Genomic DNA, 16320 nt, shown 5'->3' with positions numbered 1-16320 from the left:
ATTTAATAGAGTTCATTATAGTCTTTTTTTTTCCCCTCAAACTTTAATCTTCGGCTTTTCACTAAACAACTTAGAATTGTAGTATTTTTTATGACGGAGGAGTACGTTAGGTTATGAGTGCGATCTTGCAAGATGCTACCTTTGGTCAGATGCTGTTTTCATTGTGTGCCTCAACGAAGAAAAAAAAGGGTCATATGCCAAAGGGGAGGAAGAGTATCATATAAGCCATAAGCTCTAGCCATGGATCGTCATTCGTCGTCACCTGCTAACTAAGCCATGGCGCGCGCACTTATTATCGCCACCGGTGTATCTATACTGATCGGAATTATAAGTCGCCTGCAAGCACGGCAGCGCCGTTATGATGCAGGCATGCTTCCATCTCTCGTTGCATGTATATATCCTCTGCAGTTAATCCTTTTCCCCCCTCGCTCAGTTATGTGTAACATCGATCTTGATCGTCCTTGTGTTCTTATTTGATCTGCAGGAGCAGTACTGCATATATATGTATATGTATATGCGGAGAGTTAGCATATATCCTGGGAAAGTGCCTCGATTCATCATCTCCAGTCCGGAGACGATGTGAACTGCCGTACGTCGTCTACGACTAGCTAGGTTTCTCGGCCGGGAACCTTACCTCACTTAATTACGAAGCACAAAGATGGCGAAGCAGCAGCCCGTCCTGATCAGGCTACTTCAGGTACGTGTTATTAGGAGGTGGAATAGAAGGCATGCGGATGATCCGGTGGTGCGATCGAGTTGCCGGCCCGCGACGAGGGAGTTGAAGAATAGCTAGAAGAAGAGGAAAGAGATAAGTACTGTTCACTGGGCCTCTGGCCTATTATAATTTGTCTATGGGCTGAGATTAGGCCCATCTTAACTTAAGCTGCTCTTTTTTTCCTTGGGACTAATAGTAGTAGCCCATCCTCCCCGACCCCCGAACGAGGCCCATCAATCATCATCAGGTTATTGGTGCATCGTTCGTCTGTCTGTCGTAGCCGTGTGGGGTCACCGACCGAGTGAGTGAAGACTCGTTGATGCAACTCGCGCGCTGTGCCCCCCTCTCCCTCAGGGGAGGTGCAGGCCGGCAGCCCTTTAACCGAGCAAATAAGATGCAAATGCTCTCGCATTCGCATCCATTAGGGGAAATCCTCTACTCTGATTAGACAAAGCTAGACGCATCCATTAGGGGAAATCCGGGACTCTAATAAGCAAGCTAGATCGAGGGCCTGGATAGCTGAGGCGAAATGGTGAAGGAAGAACAAGATTTGTGCGGGATCAATGTCTCGGAGAGGGGGAAGATGAATTTGGAGCTCGAGCTGCTGATGAAACAGTGTAGGAATATGGCCGAACACTATCACGAGCTGGAGAAAGATTTGAAGCTCCATGACGTGCTCCTCCTCCTGCAAATCCTCCCAGCAGTTCGCCAAGATTTGGGATGGATTCGTCTCTACATCAACAATGCTGCGGACCAGGACAACAGTAAGCCCTAATACTCGCTATAGCTAGCCCACTGTTCTAGTTCGTTCGTGGATCGGATGAAACTTGATGACTAATTCACCACTAATCCTTCCGTATATATATGCGTAGCTCAACTTCTGCACCAACAGTGGAATGCGCAGTTGGCGATCAACCCTCCTGCCAAAGATTTACAGCACATCCTCTTCCTGACCTATTTGCCACGAGGACCTGGGAATCAGCAAAAAGTTCTGAGGGAGACCTTTAACAACCACAAGTGGGAGCTCAAAGAAAAGATCAAGAGCAACAATACGAGCCATGTCGATATATGCAAACTGTTATATGCAAAGAAAAATAAATCTCAGAAAGACGACGTCGACGCTACATTTAAACTTAACATGATCGAGCTCTCATTGAGTGAAGATCCGGTATGCATGGATGTTTATTATTTACTCTCCTAGTAGCTATATATATATATATATATATATATATATATTTTATGTAGTTTCGCCAATATATAATGCAATATAAGTTGGATAACTGATCTACAATTATAACATTTTGGTTATGTTGTATTCCAACAGAACTCGCTGCCTTGCATTGCTCTCTGCCTGGTATATCAAAGCAACAAATCCCCCATGCTCTACCTTATTCAATCACTTGTACATCGTTTGCAGGTAATTCCCGATATTTCTGTCGTCCATATATATAGTTAGATGATATAAATGCATGTGCTTTGTGACTCTTTAGTCAGATTGTGCAATAATTATCTAAATTGATTAGGGCAGCATGATGCATATATAGTAAATTTCCTATATGCATATATATATAAAGTGCACGTGTGTTTTTCCTTCTTTAATTTTGTATCCTAAGGCTTGGTACCATCCTATAACCTAGTCCTGCTCTTTCTCATATATACCAATTTGATGAGACTCAACCCGAGCCCATCCACAAGCATACGTGGATGGGCTAGGATTTAGGCCCATAAAAATGCTAACGGTCAAGCAGAAGTTACCTTTTCAATTTTATCAAACGTTTTAGCTGTAATTTTTGACCCGTAAGGGTGGTTATTTATACTCTCTCAATATATTAGTCGACATATTTACTGACATTTCCATTGCAGATTCAAGTACGACCAAGTGCCCAAATCGAACAGAAGAAAATAGGTATTTATATATGTATGTGTATGTGAACTAAATTCTATCGTACACCATCGCATCGCTCGCCCTTTGGATAGCCCCAAACTGAGAAGGGTGTTGATCCCCTACCGCATTCCCCAATACGGCAATTCATGTATGCTTTGACAATTATGACTATAGTTCTTATTTCTTACATAAATATTTTTTTTAAAAAAAAACACAAAAAGTCATAGCGCCCTTCATTTTGTCATATTGTTACCAATTTGGTGATATATTAATATGGGCCCATCTCATTTATCACTCATTCAATAGCAGTTATCATGCATGTGTGCAACCACCGAATCTGATGTCCCCCGAGCCAAATCTAGCACCATTGGCCCTTTGCATTTTCGCCTCCAGGTGTTCCAGTAGGCTTGAGATGCCAAATCCAAGACCTTGGCCGAATCCTTGAGGAGTGAAGAGGGAGAGGATGACAGTTAATCTGCTACCCCACCTCTATTCTATTATATAGAGTATTGTTTATGTTGTTACCAAATACCCCTTCATGTGTTTTACAAAATAGTTCTTCTACATATGATTATATTTTATTTCATCTCTAAAATAAAAATTTATTATGCAAAGACATCTACAGGGACTAAATTGGTGCTTGCATGCCGTTTTGGCCTTATTTCACATGCATAGTGGCGGAGCCACCGCTCTAGCTCGCCGTCAAACGTTCCATTAACGTTATATCTGTTGAAAGAATTGACCATAGAATTTCTATAAATAATACTGGATATAGTTAAGTTATGTCCGGCTTTAAGATTCTTTCTAGCTCCGCCACTGCACATGCACCAAACAAGTTCATACACTAAATTGTCAAGTTAGTACAATTTGCGACAGTTTGTTTTCGTACAATCAGGGGAAGTTGTATGCTTTAATTGTTCCGAAAAAAATAATTAATTACTTCCAACAGGAGTCTATTGTTTCGCTCCTGGTTCACTTCATCCTAGGGTTGATTTATTTTATTGGTGGTACTCTTTTGATTATGTCATAGTTTATTGGATCTCAGGGGTGATGATTTATTTCAAGGCTGAGGTCTTTGGTTCATGTCTAACACCTTAAATATCGTGAAATAAAAACTTTGGGTAGCTAAGCATATCCTTATTAAGAAAATTGAAATAGAGCAAATCAAACGGCAGTGATAATGGTCAAGATATATAGTTGTATTAACTTTCTAAGAAATTCTATTTAGTATTTCGTACAAATTATATTTCTACCTATCATTTAACACTAGAAATTATAGTGACAGAGCGTCACTTTATTTGCGTGTTGCATCCGTAAAGAGTGGGAATGATATGTTGTACTAATTCAGTTTTATGCTGCATTTAGTCAAGAATTCTACATTGATCATTAATTGGCACACTCTATCAGATGCTGATAATGGGAAATACTCTGAAGATGAAGATGACTATAAACGTTCACACAAGTACCTGGTGAGTAATATTTCTTCCAGCGGGCTTACATTCATTCTACAAATAACTTTGGTGGTGCAACTATTTGAACTTTCAGTGATTCATTTATATTTGAGAGGAGTTAAGCATATTTACAAATCAAATATCATCTCAGCTGGCATGATATTTTGGAGTGTGATATTTCTACCGTATATTACACACATTGAATTAATTTCAGTCTAGTTCTACATAACTTCTTCTGTATACAGATGAAGGGCAAATATAAAGTTGTTGATGAACATAGTTATAACAACATTCAAAGCGCCATTACCTTGCGTGACACTATTGTTCGTCGTTTGGATACATGGCTGCAACAACACCAGGACATAGCAAGCACAATCGAGGCACTCCTTCCATTTCAGAATGTAAGATGCTCTTTTTTAAGATGTAAGATGTTTCGATTTTGTTCTAAATCAAACTTCTTTGAATTTGATCAAATTTATTAAAAGTAACAGTAATTTTAACACCAAACAAACATATATCGTAGAAATATATCAATGGTGGATTTAATGAAATTGATTTGGTGTTGTAGATATTATTATATTTTTCTATACACTTGGTCAAACTTAGAGAAGTTTGAGTTAGGATTAAATCAAAACATTTCATATTCTGAAATGGGAGAATAAATGGAAGGATTTCCGTACAAATGCCAGACTCTTTTTATTTGGTGAGAATATAGACAGAAAAAATTAACAAACTTTATTGAAAAATCCATTTGACATATACCCCTAAACTATAATGGAAGTAAAAAAACACAGCTCTAAATTTCTAAACCGAACATATTCACCCTTTTAACTTCGAAAACCATCCACTTTATTGCCCTCAAACAAAAACTTTCATTACAAGGTAGTCCAGTAAGTAAAAAGTTTAAAAAGGTAATGGGGGCCCAAATGGCAGTGTCGCACACTATATATTTTCTTCCTCAACCTTGAGCGCCACCCTCCCTCTCTCCTGACCATTACTTTATTCTCATTATATACTTCCTCTATTTACTGTAGCTAATGATATTTCTCTCTTTCTTAAGATGTTTTATCCTTCAATTATTTCTAGCAATTGAATAATTAACCTATGGTGAAAATTTTTGTCTCCCTCCTTTTATTAAGTCACATCTATTTAATTCTAGTTCATTCTAACAATAAACACTTGTTAATCATGCACCCTTCCAGGACCTTGACGATTTTATACTGGAAAAGATGAATGATATGCTATCAGTAGTACATAGAATGCTTGTGAAAAGAAAAGGTACCCTCAAGGGCTCCCAGGTGTTTGAAGAGAATAAGAGGGCATGTTTACGTCAGGAGCCTGCTATTGAAAGTTCTCAGATTAAAGACTTCTCAAATCTCGGTAAGAATGAAGTTTAAGATGCATTAGGCCAGAGATAGACCGAATAATTCTACAGAGATTACTAGATTGATGATGCATTTGGTGTGTTTCAAGGATATTTATTGTTCTCCTTGTGTTACGATAAAGCTTAAAAGGGTCAACCCTGTTTTTTTACATAATAGTCAATTAACTATTTGCAAATTAATATTTATTATTGCATGTAATGCTTACAATCTTCACAATGCAGATATTTTTACAACCACTAAACATCAAATTTTGAATACTTCACAAGTTTCACAAAATGAAGCAGTAATTACTCAACAGAGTCAGGTGTGTATGTGTCATGCACACAGACTTTCTTTCAACATTTTCCATTATGTTTTGCGCCTTTACTATTAATTAGTTGCCTGATTTTTTTTTGAAAACAGGTAAATGCATTACCCAGCTTTGGGAGAGCCAAAACAGAGACAGAATCTTACATAAAGGAAACGAAAAAATAGTTGCCTGATTTGTTTCTCTCACCAGTCACCTAAACCATTAAACTTGCACAATATATAGAGTGATAGCTATATTTTGACTAAGGAAGTGTGAAATAAGGTGCAAAAATGAAAAAAAAACAGAGCAAAGTGTGTTTTAAAGTGAATCTTTGGTAATAAAAGGTAGCTTAAAACTTATCTATATGTGCAGCTGGGAGAAGTGCCATATCAAGCATAAGAAAAAGAAAAGATGTCTTCTGTTTTTAGTAGTTATTCTTAGGGCTTGTTTAGATCCTTGGCAAAATTTTACACCCTGTCACATCGAATGTTTGCACGCATGCATGGAGTATTAAATATAAACAAAAAAAAATAACTAATTACACAGATTGCGTGTAAATTGTGAAACGAATCTTTTAAGCCTAATTGCGTCATGATTTGACAATGTGGTGCTACATTAAACATTTGCTAATGACGGATTAATTAGGCTTAATAAATCCGTCTCGCGGTTTACAGGCGGATTCTGTAATTTGTTTTGTTATTAGACTACATTTAATACTTCAAATGTGTGTCCGTATATCCGATGTGGTACGCCAAACTTTACACCCTTAGATCTAAACACAACCTTAATTTGTTTACAGTCTGCTGTCCCGGTTGACATGAAGCAATATGATTTCTATGCCCGCAACCAACAACAGTTTCCAGTAAACCTTCCTGATTTTCGGCCGGAAGCTTTGAATGCATTATATGTGCTTCAAACTGGCGAAGTAATAACCATTCACGGTCAAAGTCAGGTATGTTCCGGATGTGCTTACCATTTGTTTCTCCACCTTGTTTTTTTTTCCGTGTTGAGGCATACATGGTAAAAAGGTAAATCACAGAGAAATATATACTTGGATCAATTGAATTGTCAATGCCTAGATATCCAAAACCGTGTAGATATATATGTATATCATGCCCGGATATTACGGGCTTGTGATCTTTGCAAAAAAAAAGGGTATTTTTTCATAAAAGCATTCTTACACCATCTTTAAAGCTAGGATGGCTAGAAAGAGCTAGCATACGAGGGATTAAGATAGGAGTAACCACGTATTTCTAACCCTTTATTTAATCCAGAGGGGTTCAATAATGGAACCCTGGCTACAGTGTGTTCACACTGAACTGAACGCATGTGCCAACTGTGCTAGAGTTTACATCATCTTATTATCAAATAGGAGTATATATATAGTTTCAGTCTGCACTGGATTAGGTTAACTAGAAACTCATGCATTGCACGTATGTTTCAGGAAACAAATGCATTCAGAACAAGTACCTACTAATTCCATCTGGGTTCATTGCACGTACGATACGATCGTAGACATACTCCATTCTCCAAAAACAGTCTTGTACGTAAAAGCTGGGATACTAGTTAAGTACTATGGTCGAATGGGCAAGACGATATTGCCAAATGATTAACTGGAATATATAATATGATACTCCCTCCGTTTCACAATGTAAGTCATTCTACCATTTCACAAACGATTTTGTCCCAAAAATGCTATCGTCGTTAGAGTTCCGTCCATTTTGCGCCGTTAAATACATTGTTCATCCTATAGAACTTAACTACGCGGAATGGATGGAACCCTAATGGCGATGGTATTTTTGGACAAAGTCATTTGTACGATGGCATTTATTGGAACTCACACTTGTCGATGGTATTTCTAGGACTTGGACGCTTGTAAATGGCATTTCTTGGATTATCTCATATTAAAAACATGTAGGTACGTATCAAGCTCATTATAAGGGCTTGTGATCTGTGAATATAACTTATTTGATATAGATGTATTCTTACACTTGCGTAAACGTGGGAACCATCTGCAGCGATATCCTCAGGCAAGCTCCATCCCTATAAATGAAGCTCAGCAAGGAGAGGCATTGCAGTGTCTGGAGCAGGTACTATAACCTAATTAGTTATTTATCAGGCGTCATGTATGTTTTATATATTTTCTTTGCTAAAGAATGTACTTTCAGAAACTAATTCTTCTTAATTGAGTACTTGTACATGTACATGGTCTAACAGGCTTGGCTAGAAGAAGTCATCAAATTTCCAGAGTTTAAAGAACTTTTGAAATCATTCTCCAAATATGATGATCAGGAGGTACTTCACAATTCATTTTTAAACTGTATATGATTGCTAGCAGCAACTTGTGACTTTAATTCGAAATATATATATTTTTGTAAGTTTATAGTATTACAATATAGTACTTTCCAATGGAAACATATGCATGCATACCAATTTCTTTTCTCTTTAAACTGCGCATTTGAAATTATTGAAGCTAAAATTTTAAAAGTGTGATCAAATCTTATCTTATCTTAACCATTGAATATTTATGACAGATGTGAGCATTTTATTATATGTGTATTAATTTCCTCGTGGAAAACAATGTATTGATTGTGATTCCTGAAGTGGGTTAGAGATTTGAATTTGGTCTGCAGGATAAATCAACATGTGTTTTTACTGAGCCATCCACACTAATAAACCTTATGGACAACTAATTATATTGCTTCTAATTATTTGCAGAATGACTTTCCAAGCGAGATGAGAATTAATGAGTTACCATCATCCCCGTCTGTGATGGCTGCCTACAATTCGCAAGATGAGATTCTTGATCCGGAGGTGTGGCATCGGCTTTTTGTTCTTTTTTTGCTCTTAATCATATTTGCACATATATATTAGCACCATCATTATGTAGAGTATCATTATTGGCGTGCATTACCCTATATAATTGAAACCAAAAGCTTGACATGTATTGAGCCACATCATGTTAAAAATACTCCCTCTAGTACAAAGTATAGGGCGTCCTTGTTTCTATGAAAATCAAACTCGCTAAATTTTTGACTAATAATTACACTAGTAATATTATGCTAAGTATTATACATGCTATACCATATATTTGTATTTTAAAATACTTTTATATGATACTAATTTTATAGTTATTGATAACATAATATAAATTAAACTAATTGTAAAAGTATATTATTAAAAATCATGTAAAAGAAATATCGGTCTTATTATGTAGGACGGAGAGAGTAGTAGCCTTTGGATCATTGTCATGCTTTGATCTCAACCATTTATTTGTCATATGCTTTACAACTCTGTGTAGTTATTGTTATATAAAACTTCATGTGCATTGAATTGTGACACCTAAAATGTTATAATAGCCAATAGATCCGTTTCATGTTTAATACGTAAGCATCAAAGTGTCATGTAGAATTGTAATTTCACATAAAATAATATAGAAAAACTAAAGCTTGACATGAATTGAGCTACATCATCTAGAAAATTATAGCCTTTGGATCTCTCTCATGCTTTGATCTCAACCTTTCATTGGTGATATGGATTTACAACCAACTAAATACAGTTATTGCTATAAAGCTTCATGTGTATTGAATCATGACACAAAAAAAATATTATAGCCATTGGATTTCTCTCATATTTGATACATAAGCATCCAAGTGTTATATAGAAAATTGTAATTTCACATCAACTAATATAGACAATGTAAATTTAGATATTACGAGTAAACAATTTATAAATTGTTTTCTTGAATTTGTGGGGTATCCCCTAGTTGATTAGATATGCCTAGAAGGTTGTGAGCTGATATATATGTTCTACTCCCTTCATTAATACTTGGTGCTTGACATTTAGCACATCGAAAGAGTCTCCATTAGACATATTTTTTTATTGTTTTACTAATCATGTATTTATAAGAAATATTGAGCTTTCAACTACAAGAAAGTATTATTCATAGTGAAGTTATTAATGCCATTTTCACATACCTAAACTTAGAATCTCTGTGTACATTATTGGTGATTTAAGAATTTAGGTTTGACACATGTATTAATTTAAAACTTTATCTTTTCTAAGTAACTGAGTGTACATGCATGGTTTCTTCTGCAATATGTCTACTCGTACTTGGAGTAAGGAGATATATATCTCATAATTAGCCTTAACAGTTGCTATATACATCCACCCAATACTCAAAATAGTTTTTCTTTTCTTCTTTAAATTATTTTAATTCGCTTCCCAAGAATATAGGATCCATTTTACTATTTGTTATCTCGTGAGATCTGCTCTATTAACTATGTTGTGAATTGTGAAAGTATATATATTCTCCAATTTTAAGTAAAATGGAGCTATCGTGCGTATATATTGTTTTCTTGTCCAAATACTATAATTTTCAATAAAATATTCTCTTTCATTTTGGTAATTGTTTACAGGTGCCACCACTTCTTGGATCCTTTGCTGTTAAACTGACAGAGACTGAGCCACTGGATTCTTACAATGACCTGAAAGGGCACTTTGAAGACATTGAGAACTGGGAAGCTTCATAACATTTACAAAGGCAATAGTAGAAGTTTATTTTAGGGTTCTTTCACGTGGTTTAAGAGAACCCAAAGATAGTATCGTTCGCCTTCAGCTAGATGGGCTGTAACGATTTTGCCAACTTGAAAGATAGCAGTTCTTTCCCTCTTTTGCCAAAACTTTCCATTCTTTCCTGACTGCCAAGTATAATGCTCTGGAAAATCACGGTACAATATTTCTCGTGTTTCCTTGTGTAACCTATTCGCTTCGAAGTATGCAGTCAACATTGACTTTTCAACACCATCATGTTCAAGCACTTCATGAAATTAAGCAGTATTAACATCAACACTGTCCAACGCTAAACCACGTTGCGACAGGCCCAACACAAAACCACCTGAACTACACCAGTTCATTAAGTCAAATTATTAGGGTGAGACTAATCACGGTGAGCTGGTTGACCACCTAATAAGCGCGGGCACGGCTATTCGAATAGTTTTACTCAGATCAGAGGTGTACAACTTTACCCACAAGACACGATTCCACACATGAAACCATGCCCCGAAGTACCGCCATGATACTGCAGGGGAAAATCGTGACAAAACCCTCCATATAACCACCCCTAACCAGCACACCCACCTCTGGTTTCGCCCCTACTCCAAAATCCAGGAGTAGGCAGCCCCCGTTCGTGCCTAGGAAATCCGGAAGCAGCATAGACCAAAATCCAGGTCCATCCATACTCCATCACGCCTACCCTTGCCAATGGCGCGCTAGCTAGAAAAGATTATACTTAAGATTCAGCCTGGAGCTCATTTGGCTTGTGGTTAGTACGAGTATATATTCTAGGGATTTCCGAGAACCGGTCCTTAATTGTCATGGGCCCAACCACCAAAAGAAACCATGCATGTGCCCAAGACCCACGAAGTAAAGCATATTTTAATTAAATAACCATATGCCAAGTAGGCATAACATCATCATGAAATTAAGGACTGTAAATATATTGAATCCCATTGTGAGCTAGTTGATCTAAGCATGGCTAAGCAATCCTAGACCAATCATCTAGTCAAATTATTAACCCAGGCTATCAATGAATCAGGGTAAACAAAGGCTGAGTACGGGTAAAAACCATCCCACATGACATTATAAAAACAATGCAATTTTGAGAGAAAAGCAGGGGTTTTTGCAAATAGGCTCAATATGATCAATGATATCTGTATGACTTGCCTTGCTCTTCAGCTGACGGGACCTCGGCGACCACTTCAAAATAAACTGGAGCGTCGGAACTGCCGGAGTCTAAACGACAAACAAGGCACATAATAAATACAAGCTAAAAAGCTATTGAAACAACAAAAGAAACCAATTTTAATGTATGGTCAGTAGACGAGAGCCAGGCTCATCCACTGTTGCAAAAGATGCCAACCCATAGTTTTCCAAATAACACCAAAATCCACATCCATACCTATTTTCCGGGCCATCTCTGGATCGTATGCTCGGGTGTGAGCGAACACTCGGTCCTTCAGCATCCGGTAGGCTTGACGTTCCCGTCCACTGACAAGATCAAGATCAGCGTCGGTCAGGAGTTGCGGTTCGGCACCCGTATCCTCCATCAGCACATCGGACGACCGATCACTTGACTCATCTTGTTGACGGCTGGATTGAGAGCCGGACCCCTTGAACAAGTGAGAGAGCCGTCTTCTCATGACTGCAAAAAGAGCAAGAGCATAAGGCGAAACTCGAGCGGGGTTAAGCTAACACATGATAATCTACCAGCCGGTTAGCCTTGCACCAATGGCAACTTATATATGCAAATGCAAATGACGGTTTCTGATTATGAGGCATGCTTGCACTAGCTTGGAATGAATTTGAGAGCAAAATAGCCGACGAAAACTAGTGTCCTAGCACCAATGGCAACTTATACGCCTTGGCCTGGACACCAGTTTTCGTCGGTGTCTCCCTTGGACGTGGCCTCTTCCTGGTTGGTTCAATCTCTAGGGATTTCTTCATGAAGGCAATGAGGTTGTTCATCTTCCACGGCTGCACTTCAACTTCCTTGATGTTCCGTGCATTCGGGCTGTATTTGATCTTGACCATAGAGCATTGCTCTGCTCTTGGTCTGAAGTCGAACTTCTCATCCTTTCCATTGATGTGGAACCGGATGTTCCTAGCCCCCACATCAATGCTGGCTTCCGCGGTACTCAAGAATGGACGGCCCAGGATCAAGGGTGTTTTCTTGTCTGAGTCCATCTCGAGTACCACGAAATCCACTGGGACGAAGAAATCCCGAATCTTCACTGGCACATCCTCGGCGATGCCTGCTGGATAGCGGACGGAGGAGTCTGCCAGCTGGAGCCTCATGGGTGTTGGAATCAACACCGTGTAGTTCAGCCTGTCGAAGATGTCCTTCGGCATGACGCTTACACTAGCCCCGAGATCACATAGGGCTTGATCGAAGTGTTGTGTCCTAATAGAGCATGAGATTGTGGGACACCCCGGATCCTTCTTCTCCGGGAGCCGGTGGGGTATAGCGTTGCTACACTCCTCCGTAAGCTTGATCATCTCCGTGGTAGGCAACGACCTCTTGTTGTTCAGGATGTCCTTGAGGTAGCGGGTGTATGTTGGCACCCGCATAGCGTCCTTCAACGGGATGTTGATGTGGATATTTTGGATGACATCCATGAACCGAGCAAATTGCTCGTCCATGGAGGGCTTCTTCTCAGCTCGGCCCTCCACGTGGACGTCCAGGATGGACTCTCAATGATGGTTGTGAGGGTAAAATGGACATTACGCATAGCTACAATAGTCATACCGGCCCTATAAAAGGAGGAGCTCACTTCACTTCTCAACACACTCAAGCAAGCTCAATTCCTCTTCATACATTAGTATTAGTAGTATAGTGCTAAGTGCAGTAGTATAGAATAGTGTTCGGAAGTCCTCGGAGTCTTCGGAAGAGTTTTCGGTACAGCTCTCGCAGCTCTTGGAATCTCTTCTGTAATACTTTTCGAATTAATGAAATACTCTTCTTTATATATCTTCAGTACTTTGCTTAGTCTGACTACTGGTCTTACTTTATTTCTACATTATATTAATTGAGTGGGTAGTCTACCAGAGAGGTGTAATGGTGCGGGTTTAATGTATGATTCATCAATTGCTCTATCTCGGGTGCACGGGTATAGAGTAGTATTTAGTAATGCAAACATGGTGCTTAGATTATTAAATATCATTAATTGGGCATATATGCTGCGGGACAGTAGAGGTGGGCCGCTGATGGTGACAGCTCAGTGCGGGTATTCCTCCACGTTAGTATATATTCCTAAGACAAATTCCTGGGGAGGGTACTCCTCCGTATTTAGCCCCAGTTGGACGGCCATGACAGGTTGTCGTAAGGAACTCAGCAACACGGGGTGGTCTCTTGAAGTAACAGGAGGACACTGTTAGGGGGTATTGGCCACATGATTGTATATTAGCAGATGTAAACTATGATTTGAGTGTATATTAGAAGTATAGGAATTAAGTGCTTTCTATTTCTTCTTCCACTCAGTTAGACTTGCCTATTATGAGGATTGAATAGCCTTGCTTCGTGTCACTCTACCCCTATATTACATTTAACCCTTGTTTAGGTTGACAATTATAAGTAATATATGTATAAAGTGCATTAGCGAGGTTCACTCTTATTATCTTCCCTTGGGATTAAAAATACGATACCTTGGAATACTTCCGGATGAAATGCTACAATGGTATATCCGTGCGCTTGCAGATTACTTCTGTAACCATACATATACCATGACTATTTCTGGCGCCATTGCTGGGAATGAAGATTTCTAGTAATGTCCTTAAGAAATATCAACAATGATGATGATGATGATGATGATGATGAGGGATCACTTGGGTTAGGTGTGCGACCCCTGGATCGGCGTCCTCATTGTCAATCCCACCGAGAATCTGGGGAGCATGAATCTCGACGTCGTCGATCATTGTCATGTTGTCGTCGACCTCGACCGTTGCCACCCTGAGTTCGCCGCCCATGGTGGTTGTCATCATGCTGGCTTTGGCGATCCTGCCGGTTTTGGTCTTCGCTGGGACGGCCTCCTCGGTTATCATCATTATTGCGTCGAGGTGGAGAACGGCGCTGATGTTGATGAGCGTCGTCCTATTCTCGTTGTTCCCGCCGGCGCCCGTTCAAGTGGTCGTGTAGATCGCGATTATCTTGGGGTGGCGGGGTCTGCTGACGAGGCCCTCAAGGCAAGGTGTTGCGGGGGTTACGACCGGGATCTCGGCTCGGATGTTCACTGGGGTCCTCGTTGGCTTCAACGTTGCCGTCGACGTGCACCTCTTCTCCTCGAGCAGGAAGTCAAGGGGGATCCTGAGCCGGTGGTTCAGTCGTCGCCACAACGCGCTGTTGAGATTCACCACTATGGATCGTAGTCGTTCGACCCAGAGTTCGCCACCAGAGTTTTCCCTCAATATTGAGTTGATTGTGTTCAAATGCTGGGCGGGAGTACGGATAGGATCTGTGGCCGCCTAAGCAGTTGAATTACTCAGACCTTCTCCCTTGATTACATTCACCTCACGTGGAGTATTAGATGCTGAAGACTCTTGATCATCCTAGCTGTGTAAAACCGAGGGCTCGTGGGGGTCCATACCGATGAATCCCATGAAATAGTCAGGGGCTCCCTCCGAGCTCTGTTCCTCTGCAATGCTTCGAGTTTGAACTCGTCATTGTTGGATCTGACAGCGCGGAGGTTTGGTGGCGTTAAGGATGACTTTGCAGCCCGAGAGCTCATGTCCTCTTGACTTGTGGATCGGACACCAGGTGGTCCTGGTTGGTGAAGCGCGTTGAATACCTCGCATGCTTCAAGTTCAGCTCTCACGTGTTGCACCACCTTGTAGTCCATTAGAGAGTGGTTGGCCGTCTTGTGGATGACGCACCAAGTGGTAGATCTCCGACGAGCTGTCCTTGTCGGCGCCTGGTTCCCATCAGATGGATGGGTTCTGGCTGCTTGAGGCTGCTTCTCGGATGTCGTAGTCGGCACTCTGCTTTCCATCGGGACAGGAGGGACAGCCGAAGCAATGCCATTTCTCGTAGTCGTGACTGCACCATTCTCGTGCTCGACAGAGATTAGGCCAGACGAGATCGGTATTGTAGCGTAGACTAGAAAGACAATAGATCCGACTTGAGTCCACATCGGCGATGTCTGGGTTGGATCTCCTGGGCCAAAGCTAGTGTAGACGCAGTTGTTGGAGTAGCTTCAAGTCATGCCGGCAAAACCTTGAGCGCCAAGTCTCCCTACCTAGTGCGCCACTGTCGACAGGAGATACCCGTAGACTAGATACATAGGGTATTGGGGGTATGTTGGTACGATGATCTACATGATACGACATCAAGCAAGCAAGAAGACAAAGATTAAACTGGTTCAGGCCCCTCGTAAGGTAATAGCCCTGATCCAGTTTATATGAGATTGATATGGAAAACCACAGAATACAATGAGAACAGATGATTCCGATGTTACCAGCGAGATCCTTGTCGAGATGGATTCGACGAGATCTCCCGGTGATTATGCTTCGCGTCCTCTGGCTTGTAGATTATAGTGGTGGTGTTGGCGCTAGGATTCGATGTCCTGGACCCCTCAGGGGGTGTGCCTTTTATACTGTGAATCACCTTAGTCTCCAAGTAGAACTCGGAGACTATGGACCCCGCACAATATAGTACAAACCCAATCATCTCCGAGTAGGACTTTGCTATTCACTTGCCCGTCAGGATAATTTCCATAATCTCTTATTGATTTCCTTAACGTGTACGGAAATAAGTTGTACATACGAAGGTATGCCGTATCTGTATATTCCTTAAGTCATAGGATAGGAGGTATGCCTTATCTATAACCATGGCCTTATCTGTAACAAAATGAGATAGATAATTTGAACCATAGATTGATCATCTAAGGACTAAAAACAATTGATATGATATGGCTTAATGAGATAAAAAAGAAACAACATTAAGTATGCTTGGATGAACTATATAGGTACATAGAATATTATAAAAAATGACGGATATATTGAAATGTTATGTGAATTACGCGGGATGATTTAACATGCTAGCA

General features: G+C 40.0%; 1 protein-coding gene across 3 annotated transcripts; it reads left to right on the top strand.

The window, feature by feature from the left end:
• Positions 1-484: 484 nt before the first annotated feature.
• On the top strand, positions 485-10526 carry LOC107278113 (uncharacterized). 3 transcript variants are annotated; one of them, XM_066306013.1, is made up of 14 exons: positions 485-1479; positions 1588-1883; positions 2040-2132; positions 2579-2621; positions 4008-4069; positions 4297-4452; positions 5254-5431; positions 5658-5740; positions 6525-6677; positions 7588-7639; positions 7744-7815; positions 7943-8020; positions 8444-8539; positions 10144-10526. In XM_066306013.1, exons 1-11 carry the CDS (start codon positions 1245-1247, stop codon positions 7776-7778), a joined length of 1386 nt encoding a protein of 461 aa, XP_066162110.1. In that variant the 5' UTR covers positions 485-1244; the 3' UTR covers positions 7779-7815; positions 7943-8020; positions 8444-8539; positions 10144-10526. The 3 variants fall into 3 exon arrangements, with proteins under 3 accessions (XP_066162110.1, XP_066162108.1, XP_066162111.1); XM_066306011.1 differs by having other exon boundaries at positions 7588-7643; XM_066306014.1 differs by lacking the exons at positions 7588-7639; positions 7744-7815; positions 7943-8020; positions 8444-8539; positions 10144-10526 and adding an exon at positions 7170-7347.
• Positions 10527-16320: the final 5794 nt, after the last annotated feature.

The sequence above is a fragment of the Oryza sativa genome, chromosome 12 (assembly GCF_034140825.1).
Source record: "Oryza sativa Japonica Group chromosome 12, ASM3414082v1".
In the NCBI taxonomy this organism is placed as follows: domain Eukaryota; kingdom Viridiplantae; phylum Streptophyta; class Magnoliopsida; order Poales; family Poaceae; genus Oryza; species Oryza sativa.
The sequence above is the reverse complement of the archived record's forward strand: the minus strand, read 5'-3'. Positions and strand labels throughout refer to the sequence as shown.